At 41.9% G+C, this 25,743-nt stretch overlaps 1 protein-coding gene across 9 annotated transcripts in view; it reads right to left on the bottom strand.

The window, feature by feature from the left end:
* SLC38A9 (solute carrier family 38 member 9) overlaps nucleotides 1-25,743 on the bottom strand; it is a 78,928-nt gene that overhangs the window by 22,242 nt on the left and 30,943 nt on the right. For all 9 annotated transcript variants that reach the window (XM_084801026.1, XM_084801034.1, XM_084801028.1 and 6 more), the window contains 7 exons: nucleotides 22,558-22,679; nucleotides 22,389-22,452; nucleotides 21,623-21,716; nucleotides 15,768-15,938; nucleotides 12,253-12,312; nucleotides 10,810-11,004; nucleotides 8,140-8,247 (listed from right to left, as the gene is read on the bottom strand). In XM_084801026.1, coding sequence (XP_084657152.1) covers nucleotides 8,140-8,247; nucleotides 10,810-11,004; nucleotides 12,253-12,312; nucleotides 15,768-15,938; nucleotides 21,623-21,716; nucleotides 22,389-22,452; nucleotides 22,558-22,679 — 814 coding nt within the window. The remainder of the gene's footprint in view (nucleotides 1-8,139; nucleotides 8,248-10,809; nucleotides 11,005-12,252; nucleotides 12,313-15,767; nucleotides 15,939-21,622; nucleotides 21,717-22,388; nucleotides 22,453-22,557; nucleotides 22,680-25,743) is intronic.

Genomic DNA, 25,743 nt, shown 5'->3' with positions numbered 1-25,743 from the left:
ACAGGGATAGCCCAGCCCCAAAGGTCCCAACAGTGTCCCACTGTTGACTGAGAGTGACTACAGGGAGGCAAGAGCACCCCTGACCTTCTCCTTTTTTTGGGTGGCACTGAATCATGACTGCTTCACTATAAATTCTATGTTCAAGCAGAGAGAACTATAGGACTATTCTTCCTTCTCCCGATCGTCTTCTGAGGACATAAAAGCCTATCTTCAAGTGTAGGAGGAGGAGGAGGTCATGACTGGCCTTTAGAGTTATATTTAGCTTTCAAAAGAAGGCTTTTCAGTCTACTTCCTACCATTTTCTCAACAAGTATTCTTTCACTGGAGCCATTGAAATTCTCTCCATTTCCTGAATGAGTCATGCTACTTCAGGCCTCAACTGTGCCTGGCCCATCCCTGAGAATTCTCCAATTTCTCATTTAGAGGTCCCCTTTTGGCTCTTAGCAAATTCCTCTGAGGTCCCTTCTCTGCCTCCCCCTGTATATACAGTCCCTTTGTTCTCCAGTGTCCCCTGCGTGTCTCTTTTTATTATGGTTGTCTTTTGATTAACTGGTATCTCTCGGAGGGCAGTGGGTCATGTTGTAATGTAACGCTGTGTGACATGTAGCAGAAATACTTTTTTCAGAACCGAAGAACATGATCAAAATTCTATTTAAAACTATTTCAGAGTTGAGATCTATTAATTTTATTTTGACTGGTCTCACAGAAATCAACCTCTGTCTATGATGCCTTGTAAACCTGGTCCTTTTCAAGTTAAGGCTTTTACAACTAACTGACACAAATACTTTTTTTGAGCAATTTTTTAAAAACTAAGATTTTTCAGTGTTATTAAAATATAATTCATATATGTTTTACTGATATAAAGTGTAAATTTAAATGATTTTTAGTATATACAGAATTATAGTACTTTGTTCCTTTCTAGCCCTGAGTAATATTCCACCATAGTGAAAGATCCTACTTTGTATACTCACCAGGGACATATTGGGTGGCTTTCACTTTTATGATTATGAATAATACAGTTATAAACACACATACATATTATGGAGAAATATGCCAAATATGCCTTTCAATGACTATAATATTCAAGCTATGATTATTACATCATAATTAAAAAAGACAAGTTCACAAAGAATTTAAAGAAGGCCTAAACCTCTAGTCATCTTTAAATCACTTAATCTTTTATTTGGAAAATGTGTATCAAAAGGATGCAAGCAAGTGCAAGGATGGAGCTCATGCTGCTTGCCTGCCATGGGCAAGCGCCACAGACTGACTTCAAACACTAGGAAGTGAAGAAGATAGGGAGAAGTTAATTTCAATATCTGCCTGTCTGTTTGTCTGTCTGTCTGTCTGTCTGTCTGTCTGACAAAGTACTCATATCCAGAATATATAAAGAAATATAAGTTAAAACATGAAAAATAGAAAACTGCTCCAAGAAGCACTTTACCAAAGAGCAGGTGCACATGTCTAGAGGCAGACGGGAAGTGCCACCTTGCAGGCAGGACGCCACACACCCACAGTCCCAGCAGGCAAGAGGGCAGCCAGGAGTTCGGGGCTATCTGGGCTGCACGGAGAAACCCTGCCCAAACAACCAGACAGACAGAGGTGCTACTCTTATTAGCTACCAGGGAAATGCAAATTAAGACCCACAAGGTAACAAATACAGGTGCGTCAGAAGGAAGACAAGACAAACGCTGGCAAGGACCTGGAGCAGCGACCACCACAAACAAGGGAACTGAGTGTGCACAACTGCTGGGCAAAGCTGCTCAACAACCCTCAGATCCTCCTAAGTGGCACAAGACAAAACAGACTATGGCAGATGTACACTGCAGTGACAGTGACGGTAACCTACATACAGCACCTGCACCCGCATGGACTGATCTCACACTGTAACGTAACTGAAAAAGCCGGACCCCAGAGAATATATATTGTATGTTCCACTTATATGATGTTAAAAAGCAAATCAGTCTGCGGGTGTCACTCCTATGGGGAGGCTGTGACTGTGGGAGGATGAGGAGATCCTGTCACTGGCGGTTTGATCAGGATGCTGGCTAGGTGACAGATACAGCTGGTGAAAATGAAATATACAAATTTTCACATATGAATATTCTGCTTCAGTATTAAAGCTCCTAAACAAAAAACAAAAGTAGGAAATATACATAGAAGTAGCTGGACAGCCTATTTTATTTAGAGATAGTATTAGGCATTAATGTGTGGTTAAAATGTAGTCTGCTGTCAACAAAACTCTTCAAAACGCACGAGCAGGAAAAATTTATATTGGAACAGAAGAACGCAATGGAAATAGCAGATTGGGCTTGGGTGGAGGAAGCTCAGTCCACAGAGCATTGTCCATGTAATCATCAAGGCTTCAGTTCAGATCCCCAGCAACATGCTTGACAAAACAAAACCCAACCAAACAGCAGCAGCATCCCAGCCCTGGGGAAGTGCAGACAGGAGGATCCGCAGGGCTACGTGGACAGCCTCGCTAGTCAAGTGAACTCACACAGGCCTGGTTCATTTGAGACCTTGCCTCAAAAAAGACTGCATGTTGATTGAGAAAGATACCTGTTATGCCAAGGTGTGGCACACATACATACACACACATACACACACACACACACACACAGAGAGAGAGAGAGAGAGAGAGACAAAGAGAGAGAGACAGAGACAGAGACAGAGAGAGACACACAGAGAGAGACACACAGAGAGAGACAGAGAGAGAGGCAGAGAGAGAGAGAGAGAGAGAGAGAGAGAGAGGCATAGAGAGACAGAGACAGAGAGAGAGGCAGAGAGAGAGAGGGAGAGAGAGAGAGAGAGAGAGAGAGAGAGAGAGAGAGAGAGAGAGAGAGAGCGAACTAATGTCTAAAGTCTCTGAACTCAGTTTTAAAGATTTATTGATTGATTGATTGATTGATTGATTGATTGAGATAGGGCTTACTCTGTAGCCCAGGCTAACCTCTACCTTATGAAAATCCCTCTGGTGCAGCCTCCTGGGTGCTGGAATTACAGGTAATGAGCCTCTATGCCTAGCTCAGAAATGTCATCTTAGTTGCAGTTTTCAGTGTACTAATTGTTAGCCTGGCATGGTGGCCTAGACCTGTGATCATGGCACCGTGAAGGTAAATGCAGGAGACGTAGGATTGAAGGCTAAGCTCAGAGTGCACAGTGCATTAGGCCAGCCTAGGCTACATGTCTGCCTCCAATCCTGGGGGAAAAAAATCCAATGGAGCAAAAACTGTAAATGGTAAAAAAAAACACTGGGGATGTGGCCCAGTCACTAAAGTGCGCGTGTGCCAGGCATGACGGAAGACCGAGATTCCATCCTCAGCACAGCAGAAGCCACAGGTGACGGTTGGTGCTTATAATGTACGTGGGTATCAGACGTGCTAAGCAAGCATTGTCTTCATTGGTTGTAAGCCGTGGGATATATTGTGATTAATTTCCTTTTATATAAAAACCCTTTTCAATGACCTGTTTTTCTGGAGAAAATAAATAACTTTTTCTTTTTTAGTTCCTTAATTATCTAGTTAATACTAGTTCCTCCTCAAATTTTATTCAAGAGTTAAAAACTAAAAAGAAAAAAAAGTTATAAACTCTCTCCTCTCAATCTATATAGTACACCAAAAATTTTTTGTACTATTTTTCTTTGAAAAAGTCCCCCTCGGGGCATCTGTCTACCTCTTGCAGTTTGCCCTGGCTTCCCACTTGGGCCGTCCCCTGTTCTCCCTTCATCTGGGACGGGTTCCCAGGCTTCTTGTATCACGTGTCTTTACTCTATTTTAATGGGATTTAGGAGGAAGTAAAATAAACACATTTACTTATTCAATAATTATTTCTTTACATCTTTATTTTACTTTCTGTTTACGTGTGTGTATGAGTCTGAGGGAGCTGGTTCCTCAGGGACTGTGTGTCTTGGAGACTAAGCTGGGGGTGACGGCAGGCATGGCAGCAGGCACCTTTACCTGCTGGGTCAGCTCACTGAACTTCAACACTTATTTCTTATTAACACTCAGTGAGTTCCAGGAAATATTATAGGATTTGGGGATACAGCAGTAATACAAAAGTTTAAAAAACAAAAATAATACTCCTATTCTCAGAGAGTAATATCCCAGTTAAAGAAAACAGATATGTAAGCAGAAAATGAATATTTGGTATCTGAATTCAAGAACCTAAAACATTTAGAAACATTTCTGGATAAATTCCTTTTACTCTAACTTTTGCTGCTTTGTGAAACTCAGGAACCAAATGGATTAGAATAAGTTGGGCCCCGCCCCCCTCAAGATCGAGACTCATTTAAGTCAGGAATTATTAACAGAGACCACAGGTATGTGCATACGTGGTTTAGTACTGACAAGAGCTTTAAAGAAAAGTCCCGAGGCGACTGGGGGTTGGTAGGTAGTCAGAGTTCTGAGAAAGCAGGGCATTCATGCACAGGACCAGCGCATGCCAAATTCTGAGCTAGGAATGTGCTGGACATTTTCATACAAGAGCGAGGAAGCCAGTGTCGTTGGAGTGAGGGAACGGAGTAGGGAATTAAGTCGGGAAGAATAGAGTCACAGCAGACTGGATCCAAGGGCTATGATAAAGACTTGGTGTCGTTCTTAATGAGATGGGAAATCATTAAGGAAGTCTGTGTTTTGTTGGTTCTGCATTAAGACAAGGCTTACTGTGTAGTTCAGCCTGGCCGCAAACTGCAGATCCTGTAAGGCATGCACCACCATAGCTGGCTTGGGTTGTTTTATAAGTATTACTCCAGCTGCTGGGGGTAGAATAGTTCAGGGTGGAGAAGAGAAAATCAGTTAGGAAGGCACTAGTATAATCCAGGCAAGAAATTAATAGCTCGACATAGTTCTGTTTGGTGGAGATGCTAAGATTATCGACTGTTCTTAGAAATAAAACAGACACACTCTGCAGATGGATTGGGAGTGGATGGGGAACAGTTAGAGACTGTACAGTGTCTGAGCAGCTGGGAAACGGAAGCTTCTGTCTTAAGATGGAGGAGGCTGGGAGAAGAACAAGGCGAGCAGGTTGGTGGACAGGGATGGACGCTCAAACAAATAAACATGTATTTGGTTTTTGTCAGTTTGAGCTTGACATATCCACAGACATCGAAGGGGGGGAGAGAGAGAGAGAGAGAGAGAGAGAGAGAGAGAGAGAGAGAGAGGGAGGGAGGGAGAGAGAGAGAGAGGAGAGAGAGAGAGGAGAGAGGGAGAGAGAGAGAAGGGAGAGAGAGAAAGAGAAGGGAGAGAGAGGGAGGGAGAGAGAGAGAAAGAGAGAGAGAGGAGAGAGGGAGGGAGGGAGAGAGAGAGAGAAAGAGAGAGGAGAGAGAGAGAGGGAGAGAGAGGGGGGAGGGAGAGAGAGAGAGGAAAGAGAGAGAGGGAGAGAGAGAGAGGAAAGAGAGAGGAAAGAGAGAGAGGGAGAGAGAGAGAGAGAAGGAGAGGGAGAAAGAGAGAGGGGGAGAGAGAGAGAGGGAGAGGGAGAGGGAGGGAAAGAGAGAGGGGGGGTGGGGAGGGAGGAGGCAAGAGCTAGGCACATGAGAACGGGCTTCATGGAGGATGGGCACTGGATACCCTACAGACACTATATAGAGCTAGTTGACTGCATGGCACTAGTTAGAAGGTAAAAGTCTCTGAGGAGGGAAGAAAGTAGACTAAATGCTTGAGTAGAGCTTTAACCCCACCCCCAAATACTACCTGAGAGCAAGGCTGAGGACGGACTTACTAAAATATAAAGGGTTAGAGATAAGAGTACAGGGCAAGTGAGATGTTCCCGGTAAGAGCACTTGGTGCTAAAACCGACAACCTGAGTTCCACACCCAGTATACTGGCTGTTTTTCCGTCAACTTGACACAAGCTAGAGTTATCAGGGAGGAAGTAGCCTCAGTTGAGAAAATGCTTCCAAAAGATCCACCTGTAAGGCATTTTCTTAATTAGTGATCAATGGCGGAGGGCACAGCTCGCTGTAGGTGGGGCCATCTCTGGGCTGCTGGTCCTGGGTTCTATAGGAAAGCAGCTGAGCAAGCCATGGGGAGCAGGCCAGTAAGCAGCACCCTCCATGGCCTCTGCATCAGCTCCTGCCTCCAGGTTCCTGCTCTGCTTGAGTTCCTGTCCTGATTTCCTTTGGTGATAAACAGCAATGTGGAAGTGTAAGCTAAATAAACCATTTCCTCTCTAACTTGTTTTTTGGTCATGGTGTTTTGTTGCAGCAATAGAAACCCTAGTAAGACACTCAGTAACTCAGAGGTTGGAGAGAATCATTCTCAAAAGCTGTCCTATGATGTCCACACACATGTTGTGGTATGTAAATAAATAAATAAATAAATAAATAAGCAAATAAATAAAGTAATTTCATTCTTCTGTCTTTAATTACAGTTTAGTAATTTTAGGAATCCTAACTATGAAAATATACCTTGTTTAATCTTCATTATTTCCCATTCGTACTATATAAAACTGGACAATGGGAAACGAATGACCTACAATCTACTGAGAAATTTCTTCTGTTTCCCAGGTAACTACTTATCCTTTCCCTGGTTATACATTTTCAGAAATATATTTATATTTATGTTTAATTAGATGTAATCACGTCTGTGTGAATATGCAGATGTGAGTGCAGGTACCTACAGAACATGGCTCCCTTGAGGGTGGAGTTATAGGTGCTGGTTGCCTTCTGCCACTGCAGGTGCTGGAAACCAAATCTGAGTTCTTTGCAAGAGCAACAAATACTCTTAACTGTTGTGTCTTCTTTCTAGGTCCACTAGTTATCCATTTTCAGTGTATTACCATTAATAGACACTTTCCTCACTATCACTTAATAAGTCACCATAGACATAATATTAAAAAAACAATATCCTGGCCATTTATGTTAATCAGTGGAAGAATTCAATACTGCCCCACCCCAACCCCCCTTCAGTATTTTTGAGACAGGATCTTTCTGTTATGTAACTCTGGCTGTCCTGGAACTCACAGAAATCCAGCTGCTCCTGCCTCCCTAGTGCTGGGACTAAAGGCATGTGCCACCACCATCACCCAATCCTTTTCATTTTTTATCTGTATTCTCATTTAGTATAATTCGTTTATTTACTCATTGTATTACTGGTGGTTTTTTAATGTCATATTATATATATGTGTGTGTATGTGTGTATATATATGTGTTGTTATATGTGTATATACATATTTGTTGTTGTTGTTTTGTTTTGTTTTTTAAGACAGGGTCTCTCTGTGTTAGCCTTGGCTATCTTGGACTTGCTTTGTAGATCGGGCTGGCCGTGAACTCACAGCAATCCACCTACCTCTGCTGGGATTAAAGACCACCTCCCCAGCATGTCTTATATATTTTAAGTTTGGGTGAAATAAATTGTCATATTATAATCAAGAGGAGAAATGGGGCATGTGTAAAATCCATTTAATAATCATAATCTTAACACACATACAAAAAAAAAAACAATAAAATTACAAACAGAAAAAACCTATAGTGGGAACAATGTTTTTTCTTTTTCTCTTTGGAGACAAGGTCTCACTATGTAGCCCTGGCTAGCCTAGAACTCACTATGTAGCCCTGGCTAGCCTAGAACTCACTATGTAGCCTTGGCTAGCCTAGAACTCACTATGTAGACCAGCCAGCCTCAAATTCATAGCAACCCTACTTTCCCTGCCTCCTGAGCACTGTGATTAAAGGCCACCATGCCCAGCTAGGAACAATGGTTTTTATGAGCAGTATTATGGACATGCATCACGATATTCTAAGCCTCTGGCATTCTGACTTTATGTTCCTGAGAAATGTCTATAGAATAAGTTTTTGATTTTTCAAGTGCATTATAAATTAAATGGACTTCAAATGTGAAGTTGAAAATAGAGTCCTGGTTACCCCTAGCTGCCATAAATTCCAACTGTAGCTCTGTGTTGTTTATCTATTTATTTTTTGTTTTTCTGGGCCAGTCTCTCATTCCCTCTATGGCCCAGAACTCAAGGCAATCCTCTATCACGGCTTCTCAAGTGCTGAAACTGGCAGGTGCGAGCTTATATTACCTGTTTAGACCAACATTTTACAGTAGTTACCTTAAAGAGCACATTACTGTTTAGTAATTAGTAAACTAGTTACTAATGTTTAGTAACATTTAGTAATTTCTCATTTTCACAAACTCACCTGGTACGAAAAATTCTGTTGGCATAAACCAGTGGAATTCCAGGTGGAACCCTAAGCGGATAGCCTTCCAGGTAACAAGGAAGATCAAATAGAGGACGGACACTGTGCCTGTAGGGACAGAACAAACCCAGAAACCATTTGTCATCTTTGCGTGTATGACAGACAACTTAATTTTATGTTTTTAAAGATGTATTTGTTTATGCTTGTGGGTGTTTGTCTGTATGTACATCTGCACATCAGGCCCCAGGGGACAACAGCTGTAGACAGTTATGAGCCTCCATGTGGGTGCTGGGAACTGAACTCAGGACCTCTGGGAGGGCAGCCAGCGCTCTTAACCACGGAGCCATCGCTCCAGTCCCCAGAGTACTTTAAAAATCAGGACTGGAGAAATTATCATCAATGAATCTTATTAGAAAACAAACAGCTAGAGTGTAAAGAATAAAAATTAGCTTTGTGAGTTATCATAAAATAAAACAAAAAATTAGGTAGTGAGCCTCAGGAGACCCCAAGATGAAGAGCATCATGGGTCAGCCAATGAAGGGAACTGTTTAGTTAACTTGGGGATTCAGTGGCAGCAACGAGCAGAATTCATCACAAAATTGTCAGTTGTACAAGAGGAGAAAAAAAGTGAGTCCAGCTTAGTTTGGTTTGGTGCTAAGAGACACCCAACACACTTGAAAAGTCTGCTGAATTAATTTGACATGATAAGAAAGTAAAGAAGGAAAAACAGCGAACATTTGAGAAAGGTGAACAAATGAGCTGGTAGCTACATGAGGCTCTGCCACATGGAATTTTTAGTAGTGTAGAAATGAGAAGATTTCTATCTTTTAATTTAAAAAAAGTTTTCTGCAGCACTGGGAATCAAGCTTGTTGGTACACAGCAGGCAAGAGCTGCAGCTCCGACTCCAGGCTCTTCCTCCTGGGAAAGCAGATCCAGTCATTATGGGACATGAGACCTGCCTCCCTCAGAAGGCCCTGAGAGGCTCCTGCCGTGAGGAAGTTCCGGCTGTAAGAGGAAGGGAAATGGCCAAGGAGGAGACAATAGCAGAGTGTCTTTAAAAAGTCTGGTGGAAGGCTGAGGATGATGGTGTCGCTCTGTAAGCTCACATGCTTGTGAGAGACCCGTGCCACTGGGAAGTCAGCAGTGAGTCAGGAAACCACAACAACCTCTATAAGCTGGACTGTGGGCTCAGAGAGGAGCTGACTCAGAGAGCTGAGGACCAGAGGCCAAGCTGTGTGACAGCTCGTTCTCATGTGCATGCTGGCTTCCAGCACCTGCTCCAAGGGGGACAGTCAGAGAGGCTTCCAGCACCCTGCTCCAAGGGAGACAGAGAGGCTTCCTGCACCCTGCTCCAAGGGGGACAGTCAGAGTGGCTTCCAGCACCCTGCTCCAAGGGGGACAGTCAGAGAGGCTTCCTGCACCCTGCTCCAAGGGGGACAGTCAGAGTGGCTTCCTGCACCCTGCTCCAAGGGGGACAGTCAGAGAGGCTTCCTGCACCCTGCTCCGAGGGAGACAGAGAGGCTTCCAGCACCCTGCTCCAAGGGAGACAGTCAGAGAGGCTTCCAGCACTTGCTCTGAGGGGAACAATCAGAGAGGCCTGTCTTTCCATCTCTGGGGACCCAGCTACATTTTGGTTTTGTCCCTCCTAGTTCCCTGATGTGACGTGTAGTTCTGATGACTGTACACAACTAGCTGCCTGCTGGGAGAGTGTTAGGCTGGAGGTAAAATTCTAGAGACTGAGCCTAACAAGTCTTTATAATTTGAATCTCCATTTCTTCAGTTAATGGGATCTGAGCTGTCACTGGATCTCTTTTTGTCAACTTAAATAGGGTCAAAATATCCCTTTGGAGATTTCTGTAAAACAGACACTTTTTTTCCCTATCCCTTTAAGGAGGAAACTGCTCTAAGAAATCAAAACTGAGGAACAGCAAAAAGTAGAATTAGAGCCGCGCAGCCGAGCTAGGGCTGGAGTGGAGCTCAGCCATAGAGCATGGTGCCCAGCAGGCATAGAGCCCTGCTGTCTTTTTCGCTTGTTTTTAAAGCATTGGGTTTGATCCCCCAAGACCACATGAATGCATGAATGAGTGGATGACGGAGGGAAAACCCTGGCTAGAGAATGACCCCCTATGTTTAAAGTCAGATGACAATCTGTGTAATACCTGTCCACCCACCTCTCTTCTCTCTGGAGCTGAGGATGACCTTGAACTCCAGCTCCGTCTGCCTCTATCTCCTAAGTGCTAGATTAGTGTCATGTCTGGCTATGTTATACTCTTAAGTGGAACACGGGAAAAACAAACAAACAAAAAAGCCAAAAAAAACCTTTTTTTAGCAAATTCCAGTGTTTTCATCCTATAAAACTGAGGGTTCCTTTAACTGCCATTTTGATGTTTCCTCAGGCTTTAGTCTATTTCCTCTAACTTTATTCTCACAGGAAGTAAAGTTAGCTGGGAAACCTAGTAGTTCATATCAAGAGAGTCAATCCTCCAGAAAAGGCAATGGGAACCTGAAATGGCCGTGTCTGCTTCTCTGTGCCAAAACATACAGAAAAACAAACAGCAACGAAACCACAGTATCAGACGAGCAGACAAGTTAAATAGTTAGGAACATCCCGGAGGGAGGGGAGGTCTCGCCCCCCTCCACTGCTGGAGTTCCATGAAGCAGCGTCTTACCCAGAATATTAAATTTGGAAAAAAATGAAGGCGATTTGAAGTTGAGCAGGGGCAAGAGGAGCGCTATGAGGTAGAAGGGCACCATCCTGGACTTATCCCACCACTGCTCGAACTGCTGGACTTCTGTGTCATTGTTGTAGAAAGTCATGGAGCTGTTGTCAGGGTGGCCGCCGCTCCCAGCGCTTGGACAAATCACTGCAAAGGAAAGCAAGTGCCACATTAGAGACGACGCCACATAAGGTGGACAATCACTGTGCCCAGGGCCTGGCACCTGCTTAGCTGTTAGCATGAGTGCAGGTGCCCTTCTAGGAAAGCAGCTGGTGGGGTCGAACTCAGGCTGCTGGGTTTGTTGCCCTCAGAGCCAACTTACTTTAGAAATCTTTTACCGAAATATAAATAGCGAAAGGCAAGGGAATGTTAAAAGGTTTTGTGGTAGCATGCCCTTGTATTAGGAACAAGAGAAAGATCCCATCAAATGCTCCTTGGCCCCATTGCTTGACAGACAATATTGGGCTTATGGTGTCTCAGTAATACAAGAAATATCATGCAGAGTGATTGCCGCATTATTATCATACAAAGGCCCAATAACAGGCCCTTTTATCTTAAAACTGTCCTAGATTTATAGTTTGTGTGTGTGCAGGGTGCAGCACACGTGCAGAGGTCAGAGGACAACATGGCAGAGTCAGTTTGCTTCTTCCACCATATAGGTCTTGAGACTAAACTCAGGTCATCAGGCTTGGTGGCAAGTTCCTTTTTATTGAGCCTCTTTTTAACAACAACAACAACAACAAAATCTAGCAAATTAGAAGCAGAAATCTCCGGTCACTAGTGAAAAACTGAAAAATTTGGAGCTTAACAATCTGAAATAACTCTGCCGGTTACCCCACTTACGGCAGCCTGAGCGTTTGGATGACACTTGAGAACTGGGAAGTCTGAGCATGCGCGGAGAACTGGGAAGTCTGAGCATGCGCTGTTCTTCTCTTTTGCCCCTTCCTAGCTTCTCTCTCAGCATTTGTTTATTTATTTCTCCCTTAGTTACTGTGCGACAGTGAGCAAAGGGAGGCCAGAGGTCAGCCTGAAGGAAGAGTTCCTGACTCAACCATGTGGATCCGTGGGGTCGAACTCAGGCTGCTGGGTTTGTTGCCCTCAGAGCCAACTTACCTCAGCTTTATTTTAACGCTGTTTTTAATCTTTATTCTTTTATGATGCTGAAAATCAAACCCAGTGCTTCCCACATGCCAGGCAGGTGCTCTATCACCGAATCACACTCAAACACTAAAATCTATTCTAAATCATACCGGCAATAACTTAACAACCACTCAGTAACATAAGAACATTTCCCCCCAACCATTTACCTAAAATGGGGTCAGGGGTTCTATTTTAAAATCCTTTTGGGAGCAGGATCGGGGGACAAGGAAACAAACTGAATTCCAAACTACATACCAGGGTTGCTATCATTGGTTCTTAGTATAGTGTCTGTGTCATTAATGTGATGAATAAAATCTAAAAGTTAAAAATAAACATACAGTTAATGAATGAACCACATCAAATCCCATCACCATCTCAAGTTTTTTGTTTATAAAAATGGTTATTTACTATACATAATATTATTGAGTACATTAACCCCAAACTATTTTCTAGTTACATAGTTTCACTTTTAGTCTTCTTTGCCTACAGAAAAGAAATATTGTTTGCTTCATAGTCCTATATGGAAAAATTTTACATAATAATTGTACATAAAAATTATATAATATTCAAAAGTATAAGACCCATTCATAAGACTGAATTAATGGTAGTTAAAAATTTTCCCTATACTTACATTAATTTATTAAAGTACAGCTATATTTTATATAAAGTCCTCAAGTATGCCAAAAGGGAAACCGACAACCACACATGGCTAAGCTTGTTTGAAAAAATCACTTAAAGTTTTCATAAGATGCAGAACACACTTTCAGAAAGCTGAGGCTGTATAGTAATTATCACACTTGTAAGAACTGATGAGTGAGACTGAAGGATGCACCAAGGGGTAAAGGAGAGCGCTGATGTCCGAGCACTCACGCCACCCCATAGTGACCATGAGGATGGGTAAGTGCTGATGTCCAAGCACTCACGCCATCCCATAGTGACTGTGAGGATGGGTAAGTGCTGATGTCCGAGCACTCACGCCATCCCATAGTGACCATGAGGATGGGTAAGTGCTGATGTCCGAGCACTCACGCCAAAGTGACTGTGAGGATGGGTAAGCAGCATGGTGGGTCTACTGTTGCTTTTTTGAGACAAGGTCATGCTTTATACAAAGAGAGAGGAGAGAGAGACAGAGAGAGAGAGAACACTAAACACTACAGATATAATAATATTTGAATAGAATAGTGAGGGGCAATCATGGCTCATGATTTCTCAATGGATGTGGTATTATTAGCAAGGAGAAAAATTCATTCCTGAAGGGAGCCAGGCGGTGGTGGCGCACACCTTTAATCCCAGTACTTGGGAGGCCAGCCTGGTCTACACAGCAAGTTCCAGGACAGCCAGAGCTGTTACACAGAGAAACCCTGTCTTGAAAAAACAAACCCAGCCCCCCAAAAAACCCCAAACAAACAAACGAACAAACAAAACCAAAACAGTGTAGAGATACAGTTTATAAAAGGTTTATCTGTAATATTAAAATTTCATTGGAAGGTCAATTGGAATAAAATGTTCTCAAAGGGCAATAATTTTTTTAAAAAGTGGGAGAGTTAGCAACCCCTCTGACAGACTATTCTAGAACAGTAGAATGTTGGCAGCTGTTAAAGCTAACTGAGAGGAACGTGTAGATTCTTTGTTCTGTTTATTTTATACATGTTTGAATTTTTATAACAAAAGTATGCATTGTATAATAATAGGTTGAAAGTACTTTTACAAAACCAAATTAAGGCATCAAGAAAAAATATTTCTAAAGTATGTGAGACCAAGAAAAATTTAGAAGACTTTAAACAGAAACTTAAACTATGCTATGATCATGGATAGGAAACCCCAGTAACCTAGCAGAGTTTGTCCCATAATTATAAATCTAGTGGAATTCTTATTAATCATAAATCAACAGCCTAATGATATTAATTATATGTTGAATAAAATATTCAATGCCATTTCAATTAAAATCTAATTATGTTGTTTTAGAATTTGACAAGTTGGTTGATTCTAAAATGAATATAAAAGACTTATGAACCTTAATAAAAAAAAAAAAAGACTAAACTAAAAAATACTAATTTGAAAGAAAGATTGAAAAAAAAAAAAGAACCCTGAATAGAATCACATTAAAGTGATTGGTATTAAGATGTTTACAGCACAACAGGGGACATGTGGTTAGTATATAATCAGAGTCCGATCCCTGAAACGCAAGTGGTGGAAGGGATAACCTGTATCCACAACTTCTCCTCTGCCTTCCACATGTGTGCCCTGGCATGTGAACACGCATCTGTACACAATACAAATACATGCCAAGAAAGTTTAAAGATGAACATCTTCCATCCAACTTAAAATATTTATAAAAAGTACTTGGATGCATTTTTAATTTTTTAATTTAATTTAAGGTTATGTGCATTAGTGTGAGGGTGTTGGATCCCCAGGTACTGCAGTTACAGACAGTTGTAGGCTGCGTGGTGGTTGCTGGGAATTGAACCTGGGTCCTTTGGAAGAGGAGACGGTGCTCTTAACCATTGACCCATCTCTCCAGCCCCTTGGATGCATTTTTAATACCCTCATCAGGATCTTAGAACTGATCTGAGCAGGGAACAGTGCTGTGAGATGTAAATAATATATCATTTGCAATTCATTATTTTACTGTTTTCTACTTTTAGCTCCTAGTGTTTCAGACAGTAAAATCAAGTACTGTTCAAATATCAAACTCTTCAATAACAAATACCAGTAGGTTTCATAAAATTTTCTGTTACGGTACTAAAACTTTGAAGAAATACTTTATACTAACTAAGAGATTTTGGAGGAATGTCACTTATTAAGAGTTAATATAGCTGGAAGGTCATACACGCTGGTGTGGACGCTACTCCTGTTGTTTGCTGAATGGACGTGGTGTGCCTGCCAAACCGCCCTCTACATAACTGTTTATGCTCATGAAATAGCGCCGCCATCCACTTTGGCCAGAGAACCTTCTTTTTCAGTGGTCAGAGGTGACTACAGAGACTCATAACTGGGCACAGTACTGAGAATAAATGACTGTTCCATGCCCAGCCATAAGTGGGGTGACTGTGACACCCTTTCCATGCCCAGCCATAAGTGGGGTGACTGTGACACCCTTTCCATGCCCAGCCATAAGCGGGGTAACTGTGACACCCTTTCCATGCTTAGGGAATACCCTGGAAGAGGAACCAAAATAACCCTTAGGAGACGAGGAGGCCGAGGCAGATGGCAGGCTGACTTCTGGCATGACATGTTTTTGTACTCTGGAACACACAGTGGTTGTGACTATGTTCATAAGACTGGGCTTGTCAGCACACTTTCACTGAAGGAGCAAGGCTCTTGCTTCATGAGAACTGATGTGCAGGAAACCACTGACAGGGAGGGAGAGGCGTTTTTGTCAGTGGTGCAGACATTGCTAATAGGCATGCGCTTCGGTAAGCAAGCTTTCACCATGTTCCTGAGAGCAACCCTAATGAAACTCTCAGAGAGAGAGAGAGAGAGAGAGGAAAGTGGAAGGGGCTGGTCAGGAAGAGTGGAAGGGGAACAGACGAGCATAACAGGAAGTGAATATGACTGAAATGCATTATGAAAATGTCAGGATAAAACCCATTATTTATGTAAAACTTAATGTTTGTACATATGATATTTGAGATCATAAGCATAGAAAAGCTGAATCAAGCACATTATCCAAGATTTAAAATATGTTACATATAAAAATGTACGGCTAGAGCTAAAATATTACAATGATACTTGAGAGTAACTGTGTTAAAGACTATATCAATACTTACTAAAAATAAACTTTCCAGTATTAAAAAGAAAATTAGACATAAGCACCCAATAAACTATCATTGCTCCAATGAGAGACACCAGGGAGAAAAGGAGACTTGACCATTGCCCAAAGGAGCCAAAATAATGTTTGCAGACATCTGGATATTCCCAGGTGGTTGTGTCTGATGTACCTAGATAAAAATGAGAGAGACAGATTAAGAGTAGGTACTGTTCACAAAGCATGCTTATAATTTGTATTCCCCCAATTAATTAAAAATATTTAGCAAAATATTATGTCTACTTTACCAACAAATAAGACCACTATGGAAAAACTAGCAATTAAAATATTATAAAATAAATCAGGAATGTGATCAGTGAAATAGTACAATCTGAGAAACAAATAGCATCATAACTTTTTATAACCAATTAGAGCATTGATAACCGAGAGTAGCAAGACTAATTAGCAAAGAACAGAATACACACTGGCTTGTGTGTGTGTGTGTGTGTGTGTGTGTGTGTGTGTGTGTGTGTGTTGTTTTGTTTTGAGATAGTGTCTTGCTACACAGCCCAGGCTAACCCAAACTTCTAGCAATCCCCATGCGCCAGCCTCCCAGATTTCTGGCACTGTAGGCACACACCACCCTGTCATCTCATTTAAAACAGCACTTAACAGTTAAGCACTACTTAACAACACGAAGGAAAGCTGTCTTGAGTCCTATTTTATGCTACAAGCAAATTTAAATTTAAGATAACTAGGCTAAGCATTTAGAAGTAAAGCTAGGTATGGGAACGCACACTGTAGTTCCCGCCCTCAGGGTGCTGGGGCGGAGCTGTGCACACTCAAGGCCAGCCCGGGGTATGCAGCGGGCTTGTGGACAGCCCGAAGGTCATGAACACAGCATGACAAACAACAACAAAAGATTAACAAACTAAAGGTATAAAAGAACTCTACAGAAGTTATTACAAAGGCCACCGAAATACTGAGTGAGAAAGAAAGTCACAAGAAATTATAGATAGAAAACTAGCTGCAATCTCATATAGAGTGCTTAGAATTATAAAAGCACTGAGGGACTCGTGGATACCTGGAAAAGAATACCAACCAATGACACAATTAAAGAGAATCATGCCACTTTACAAGCATAAGAAAACAAAACAAACAAACTGGGAACACAAAATAAGGGCATGCTTCAAAGCAGCTTGTGGCGCTGGAGAGTAGTATGGCTTTTAGAAATAAGTTTAAATGGAGCAGTTGTCTTTTCTGTTTTGCTCTTTGTGTCTTTGCTTTTTGAACTGGGGATTGAACCCATATAGTTTGGCATATGCACATGCGCTCTTCCACGGCGCAGCACCTCCAGCTCACAATGCCCCCCCCAAAGGGGTCAAAAGTTAAAGAAAGCAGTTCATAAGGATACACAAAATATGATTATTTTTAGAGGGAAATTACTTGGAATAGTAAACAATATAGGAGGACATAAATGTGCAATAGTACACAATCATTAATCAAATGCGATAAAGCAACAGTGAACAACGCACAGTCATTCAACTAATCAGTAAAAATAAATAAACTGATAAAAATGGTGACTGTGCCCATTTTGCTCAAAAAAAAATAAAGTAGTGGACACAATTTTAATAAAACACACTAAATGATAAGAATTTATATAAAAATATTTGTTTAAGAAAGAACATAAAATATTTGCTTTTCTATGGTTGGGTTATTGTTATAGTAATTTCTTTGTTTCAATATTTCTCTAAGGAATAAGAATACAGATAGGAGCTGAGCGTGGTGGCGCACGCCTTTAATCCCAGCACTCGGGAGGCAGAAGCAGGCGGATCTCTGTGAGTTCAAGGCCAGCCTGGTCTAAAAAGAGAGTCCCGGACAGCCAGGGCTACACAGAGAAACCCTGTCTTAGAAAAAAAAAAAGAATACAGATATGTATAACACAAGATTATTTTAACTGCCATTAAATTTTAGTCATTTTCTGTTATTCATCTTGTTTCCTGGGAGTGGGGGTGGGGAGAAAAGTAGTATATGATGTGACTGTGTCTGTCTGTCTGTCTGTGTGTGTGTATTATGTGTAAGTAGTATATGATGTGACTGTGTCTGTCTGTCTGTCTGTGTGTATTATGTATAAGTAGTATATGATGTGACTGTGTCTGTCTGTCTGTCTGTCTGTGTGTATTATGTATAAGTAGTATATGATGTGACTGTGTCTGTCTGTCTGTCTGTCTGTCTGTGTGTATTATGTGTAAGCAGGACCAATCTTATCCAGTGTGTGTATTCTTCTGGTTCCACTCTAATGGCATCCTTACAAATGTTGGGGTGTCTAGAATAAAAATAAACAAGCAAGGAGAAAGGAAAAGCATTTCAGCCTATAAATGTCCAGTTAAGACTGGGCTTTGAAGAATACAGACAAGAAGCTTCCTTATAGTCACAGCAGAAAGAGTTCTTCACGAGTGAGGGATAAGCGCCATCTCCTTGGTCGGCCGTTACAGCATCAGTGTTTGGGTGCAGAGTTTCACTGTAACTTTATACATGCATTCCTGAATTTGTTTTCTCTATAGGTTACTCCGAGTGTGAAGCCGGGACTCCACCTTGGAAGGCACGTGGCTCTTCCAAAAATGTCCTCTACCTTGCCAGGATGATTTCTGGTAATAACCAGTAATTTTGTGATAGATTTCTCTTAAAGTTGTTTTTTTTTTTTAATACTAATTGTATCGATCAAGAAAATCTCAATTGCTAGTTTATATGCACAACTTCCTACATATTCTTCTAATATTTTTTGTTGTCTTGTGTCTTGTTTGTTTATTTTTTGAGACAGGGTTTCTTTGTACAGCCTTGGCTGTCCTGGAAATCACTCTGTAGACCAGGCTAGCTTCGAAATTCTGCCTCACGAGTGTGGGAATTAAAGGTGTGAGCTGCCACTGCCTGGCTTCTTCTAATGTATTTATGGCTTTCTTTTTTCACATTTCAGTCTGAATGCCTCTGGAATATATTTTGTATAAGGTATTTGTATAAGTATTTTTTTTTCATGCCCAACTAATACTAAGTCTAACAGACATCAAATATGAAATTAAACTCATTAATCTGAAATTTATATTTCCTTTTCCAGTCTAATTTTTATAGAGAGTGATTTTTGTTGTTGTTGTTTTGATTTCTCTGTATACCAGCGTTGGCTATCCTGGAACTCACTCTGGAGACCAGGGTGGCCTCTAACTCACAGAGATCCACCTGCCTCTGCCTCCTGAGGTGCTGGGACTAAAGGTGTGCAACACTACCGCCTGGCTAAAGATTAAAATGTTATTCCATGTGTATGGATGTTTCATCTGAATTTCTCTGTTCATCATGTGTGCGTCTGGTGCCTGAGGCCAGAGAAGGGCATTTGATCCCTAAGAACTAGACGTGCAGACAGTTGTGAGATGCCATGTAGGGGCTAAGAACAGCGCTTAGCCACTGAGCCGTCTCTCCAGTCCATCCTTCCATCCTATTTTCTTCCTATTTCTAAGATGGCAGCTTTCTGCTTCCTTATGACTTTATAGTATATTTTACAACTTGGTAGGTCTGATTCTTCCACACCACTCCTTTTCCCCCCCCTAATTTTCCTGGCTGTGTTTGAAATGGGACTGAATTTATACTTTTTTTTTTTTTTTTTTTTTTTTTGTGGTTCACAATGCTGAATCTTCCAAACCACATGGCATGTTTTTCTTACTTGTGCAAATTTTGTTCTTTGGGTTTAGGTCGTTTGTATTTTTCTCCCATGAAATGTGTGTTTTCTCGCTGTATTTTACCTAAGTCCCTTGGTGTTTCCTGCTGTGGTGAGTGGACTAATGTTCTCTGCGCTGTAGTTCTCGCTGTTGGCTCTTGATTTCATATGCAGTTAACTTTCAGATTCTCATTAATTTTAATAGCACTAGTCAGCATTCTAATAATCTTTGCTGCAATTATTAGTCTTTTCTAGTGTTTATATTAGTTTAAAATTTTTGTCTGTACTTGACTATATCTTGAAAACCTATAAGCACTTGTGAGCGTTCCCTACGTTTGTTTTTCACTTAAGTGGAAAGAGCTTTAAGCATTTTATCACTGTAGAGTGCTGCTGGTCCTGGTTTAGGAATAGAGAGACTTTAATGTAAGTGGTGTTTTCCTTAGAGCCTTACTAAGGTAAAGGATGCTGAACCCCATCAAATGCCTTCTGGGGGCAGTTATCAATTGATGTAACCATGGATTTTACCTTTATTTGGTTAATGTAGAAAGTTATGTTCCATCTCTTAATAACAAAGCATCTTTCTCAGCTCACGGAATAAACACATTTTTAACACATCCTATTTTAAACACAGGATACTATTTTTGGACATCACTAATCTATCAAATAATGTTTTGTAATTATTTGTTTCTCTTTCTTGTTTTGTCCTGTCAGGCTCTGCACTAGAGTTGTGTTGACTTTGTAAAATGAACTGATACAAGTTTATCCTTCTCAACTTAAGAGTTTAAGAAACGCAGGCGTTCCCTGCTCTATAATGCATTTATATAAAGAGCTCTTCCCATTTCAACCGGAAACCAAAGGCTAAACTATCTCAGCCTAAACAACCAGGAACCTGCATGGCTTTTAACCAAGACTTCTCCCAAGATCTACAACAACACTCCCCACGTGCCTGAGACCAGGTTTAACTGAAGAAAGGGGCTGCTTAGTTAAGACAGAAACAACCAGAGGTTGGTTTGTACCTGCTAATAAGACTGAAGGAAAACAGATGATGCCTGTGTAGGCCCTAAAAGCTGTGTGCACTAACACACATACACACACACACACACACACACATACACACACATATACACTTTTTTTTTTTTGAGACAGACTCTGACACAGCCTCGGCTGGACTTGAATTCCCGATGTGCTGAAGAACACTGAACCCCTGGACCTCTTGTTTCTAACTTCTAAATTCTGAGATTCTGGGCATGCACTGCCACACTCAGGTTTTTGTTTGTTTGTTCGTTTTAAGATTTACTTATTTTTTATGTATACGATGTTCTCCTGCATGTTACAACTGCAGGCTAGAAGGGAGCACTAGGTCACATTTAGATGGTTGTGACCACCATGTAGTTGATGGGAACTGAACTCAGGATCTTTGGAAGAACAGCAAGTGCTCTTAACTTCTGCGCCATCTCCAGCTCAGTTTAATATGTAAAAAGTTGTTTCTGTATAGGATCATACAACAGTCCCAGCTGCTTGGGTGACTAAAGGTGTGAGTCGGAGCATAGCTTATTTCTGTTCATAAAATTGGAACCAACCCTAGCGATCCAACAAGACCCCAGCTCACAAGTTAAAAACAACAACAAAAAGATGAACCCTTTAACCCAGCACTTGGAAGGCAGAGGCAGGCAGATCTCCGTGAGTTCCAGGCCAGCCTGGCCAAGCAGTCTTCTGACACCCACATGCACTCATGCACATGAGACAATAAGATGTAGCCATTTTGTAAGTGACACTTTTATCATCTTATAAGGATGTCAGCACTAATATAAATGTATTCTCCAGAGACCACCCAGCTCTGAATTTCAAAGGGAGCCAGTAGCTCATTAGCAGACTGGTCAGTGGAAAGCTGTGAATTACAATAAAGCGTTTGTAAACACGGACAGCTGGGACCAGTGAGCTGGCTCAGGTCAGGGAGTTGCGGCTAACTCGGTGACCTGAGTTCAACCTCAGAGAACCTCAAGCTGTCCTTAATCCCCACGGGTGCACTGTGGCGCGCGCGCGCGCACACACACACACACACACACACACACACACACACACGGAGACAGCTGACCTATATATACAATGTACACAGTAGGATCTGTCTCAGGAGGGAAGTTTCTTAGTTCACGTGACAATGGAGCTTTACTTACAGATCATACTCCGTGATTTCACCACTCTGTAGCAGCAGTAAAGTGTTAAAAGGCCCATCAACACGATGACACACAGCCCAGTAGTAAATCCAGCCTTGATGAAATGAAAGATTGGATGCCTTTCATTGTGTACAAATAACTTCATATGCAATTGCAGTTACCCAAAACAATTTTGATAAAAACATGACAAAGAAAAAATAAAGAGGACCACCTGCTTTTTTAAAAGAGAATCTTATGTAAATAATAAAACTTAAAATAGTGATCATATTTTTTACAATACTCATAATTGAACCCAGGGCCTCGTGAAAGCTAGGAAAGCACAATCATTGATCACCGAGCCATATTCCCAGCCCCAAACTTAAAATATAAAGTTAAAAAAATTTCAGTTATTAAGCTAAATTATTTATCTAATTTGGAGACATGGAATACATGGGCTGGCTTAAAATTTACTATGTAGCCCAAACTGGTCTTGAACTTATAATCCTGCCGCTTGAGTGTTGTGATTATAGGTGTAGACAAAATGTCAGGTGTCAGAGAGATGGCTCAGCAGTTCTGAATGCATAGCGGCCTTTCAGAGCACTGAGGTCTGGCTCATGGCACCCACACTGGGTGGTTCCCAACTGCCTGTAACTGTAGCTCAGGGAGGGGCCCACACCTCTGACCTCCATGGGCACAGGCATTATATGCACATACCCACACTCAGACTCACACACATATATCACTAAAAATAACTTTCAGACAGAAGTGCACTGAAAACTTCTCTCACCTGTTTTATGCCCCAAGGAATGCTCAGTATGGACGTCCCCATCATGGTGTTCCAGATCATGAAGCTGAAGGGGCAACAGCAGGGACAGCGTCAAGTTGGGCTCCTCAAGATTCTAGTGAGGGCAGAACTACATAACCAGTCATTTTCACTCATGTGCAGTTTAACTCACATAGTTACTAGGCTGCTGTTTTTACCGTAACCTTCGGTGTAACTCTGAAGCTTATAGGCAGAGCCCAGTGGACTGTACACGTAGCATTCCTCTGGAGCAGGAACGACGTGGTCGGGGGCAATCTTGGGGAAAAGAAATGAGAAACATCAGAACCAGTAAATGAACAAAAGGATGTTTCCTAGTGAACTAGACACTTTTTTACAGTCTTACCCTGAGCTGAAGCAGCTGGGGGCTCGGCTGGGGGCTCCTCTGACACTTGACTACTGCACATCTGGGTGTTTGCCCTCCCTTCCTGTCTCAAATGTGTGATCCTCCTGCCTCTGCTGCACGAGTGTTGACTTAGAGAAACCTACCAGCATGCATATCTTTAAGACACAGCTTTAGATATATTTCTAAGTATCATATATTTTAACATTATTCATCCTCGATTAAGGGATGAAAGTTCTTTTCAAATATAGTGGTAGATAAAGGAGTGAGAATTTATCCCTATCATGAAAGCACTTTTCACATTCATGAGACAGAAGGAAGCAGAGAATGAAATGAAAGAAGTCTCCAAGGAGGCGCTGTCCTCACGTGAGGGGCTGCCCGAGAACCAAGTGGTGCCTACTGAACCCTGAGGGGAAGGTGGTTTTATAGAAACAGATGACGATCTCAGACTAAAGAAACGAGGAGCCAACGGACCGTGAATAAAGACACAGTACATGGATTAGTTTTTAAATGCTTGGGGTAAAAGACACAGGTAACGAAGTACCTTAATGAATGGTAAGACGCAGATTGTAGGAGAAGACACAGAAGTCTAAACAAAGGGAAGGAGACAACAGATATAGCAAACATGGCTGAAGAGATGCCCCTCATACACCAAGTTATCACACCACATCCTCCGCTTCCTCCTAACCCCACCTGCCTGTTTTGGAAAGGGAAAACCATCCTGTCTCCTGACGACACCCTGCCCGTCTCCGAGGGTTGTCATAAAACCCTCCTGTCTCCTGATGACACCCTGCCCGTCTCCGAGGGTTGTCATGGAGAAGGAGAAGTCTTTTCAAGGCACAGGATCTGACGAGTGTGAGCCAATCTTTTCATATTTAACACCCACATGCACATTTACAACTTTGTGCTATGTTTCTCATTTCAGAGTAAAGTACCAGCCTCAAAGTGTCTCAAGTGCCAGTTGGACACGTAAAGCAATTCGACAAGACTAGAAGGTGCAATAAAACTAAGTCCTTGTTGAATCATCTCACTGGGGAAACAATGAGAACCAAAGTAGCTGGGGGGGACTTGGAGGGAGAGATGGAGCGTCAGGCCCTAGTAGGAAGAAAGGCACCGGCTTTAGCACAGAAACGTCACAGCCTTGTCCTTAATGCAACAATCAGTGGGGTCCTTGGAGGGAAGAATGTCCCGAATGCTATGCATGGTGTGGCTTTAGACACAACTACTTCCTAGGGACATGGATAAGAAATACATACGGAAACTGTTCTTTTCCTTCTCTTTATCTATACCCTTATAAGACCTAGATTTTCTTGTCTTCTGCCATGAACTAAAATAAAACTGCAGGACTCTGCCATATCAAGAAGAAAGACTGCTGTAGCTGACAAAACAAACTGGGGTGGGGGTGGGGGCAAGTAAAATCAAAACTTATAAGAAGCATGGTTTAATAAGAGGCAGAAAATTCTGGTTGTGTTCTCACACTGATTATTGATATATATGATATATCATATATATGTGTGTGTGTGTGTGTGTGTGTGTGTGTATCTGAATAAACTTATTCCATGTATACCTCCCCTCCCCCTGTGCCCTGAGCTTAGTCTCTGGGTCTGGATGATGCAGGGAAGATGTGAGGATGGAGTTGGAAGAGGGGCAGATTCTTAGCAGGCAAGGAAAAGGGCTGGATCCCACCGTGGCAGTGGTGTAGGTGGCACTGTCATCTGAGTGTTCCCATGACACACAGGCTTTTGCTCACATGCAGGCTGTGCTTGCCTGGTTCTGCCTATGCCCTGCACACTGCCTCTTTACTAAGCCCTTAGTGACGCTGACGAGGCATTGCTGCTCTGTAGGCACACGCGGACATAGGAGACGCTGGCAGACAACTTTCTCCCCTTTCTCAGCTTACAATAACAATAATGGGATTTTGTCCATTAATGAAAAGGTTTTACTCTGTGAACATTTGATAACGGTGATTTATTGTTCTTCTCCAAAACATACTTTTGGGGAAAACGATTTTGGGGTTTCCAGAAAATCTGTGTGGTTACTTATACAAATTCACAGATCACATTAACCTTGGCGACTGGTTAGACGCACTGGTCATCTGTCTTAGTGTCAGTCAGCAGAGGGTTATGGCTCGGTGCACAGAGCTGACTATCTCCAGGCAGTGTGCTCACCCAGCTCTAGATGAAGTCTCTGAAGCCTGCTTCTAAGAATCCAGCCTTTGCAGAGCCTGCATCAACTGGGACCTCCAACGCCCCAAAGGTTTACATAACTCTACAACGGACTTCACCATCACTACTAATGTAAAGGCTTGGGGGCAGGGGTGGGGGGATATTAAAAATGTCTCCTACACATAGCATTTCACAAGCCTTTTCTTGAGATCTTGGAGCCAGGTATGTGCTGTAAACCAAGGAGAGAAGGCAGGAAGCTCGGGGTTCAAAGTCACCCTCAGATACATAGTTGGAAGTCAGCCTCAACCTCATGAGACACTATCCAAACAAGCAACGACAGGGAAGTCTTAATGCTTACTTCACATAGCCAATATGGGGTTACATTAGATGGCCACAGTCAGGTGGTACCCACTCCTTGTCCTTAGCACACATCTAGTGAGGGTCAGAGGCCACTTTCTTGCTTCCCTTTTGTGACTGAGACCCATTTTAACCATAGTTTTTAAGCTCTCACATTTCTGAGTATCTCTCATCTGATCACAGTTGTAAGCAGCAGATTAAAACACATTTAAAAATCCTAAAATAGTAAGACAGCACAGTCAGTTATGAGTCCACAAGCTGTGACCCATATTGCAAATTTGGCCTTTATAGTATTTGCAGCCCTTTCCTACCATTTGATTTTAATGTTTATAAGACAAAACAATAAACAGTGATAATATGTGGCCTGCACAGGTATTTTTCATTTATAAAAGAACAATGCTAAACAGGAAACCACCAGGATATGTATGAATATATTTGTTTCTTATTCCTATAGAAA

Source organism: Acomys minous (assembly GCF_964271855.1).
Source record: "Acomys minous genome assembly, chromosome: 11".
NCBI lineage: Eukaryota > Metazoa > Chordata > Mammalia > Rodentia > Muridae > Acomys > Acomys minous.
Note: the sequence above shows the minus strand (reverse complement) of the source record. Positions and strands in the feature narration are given on the sequence as shown.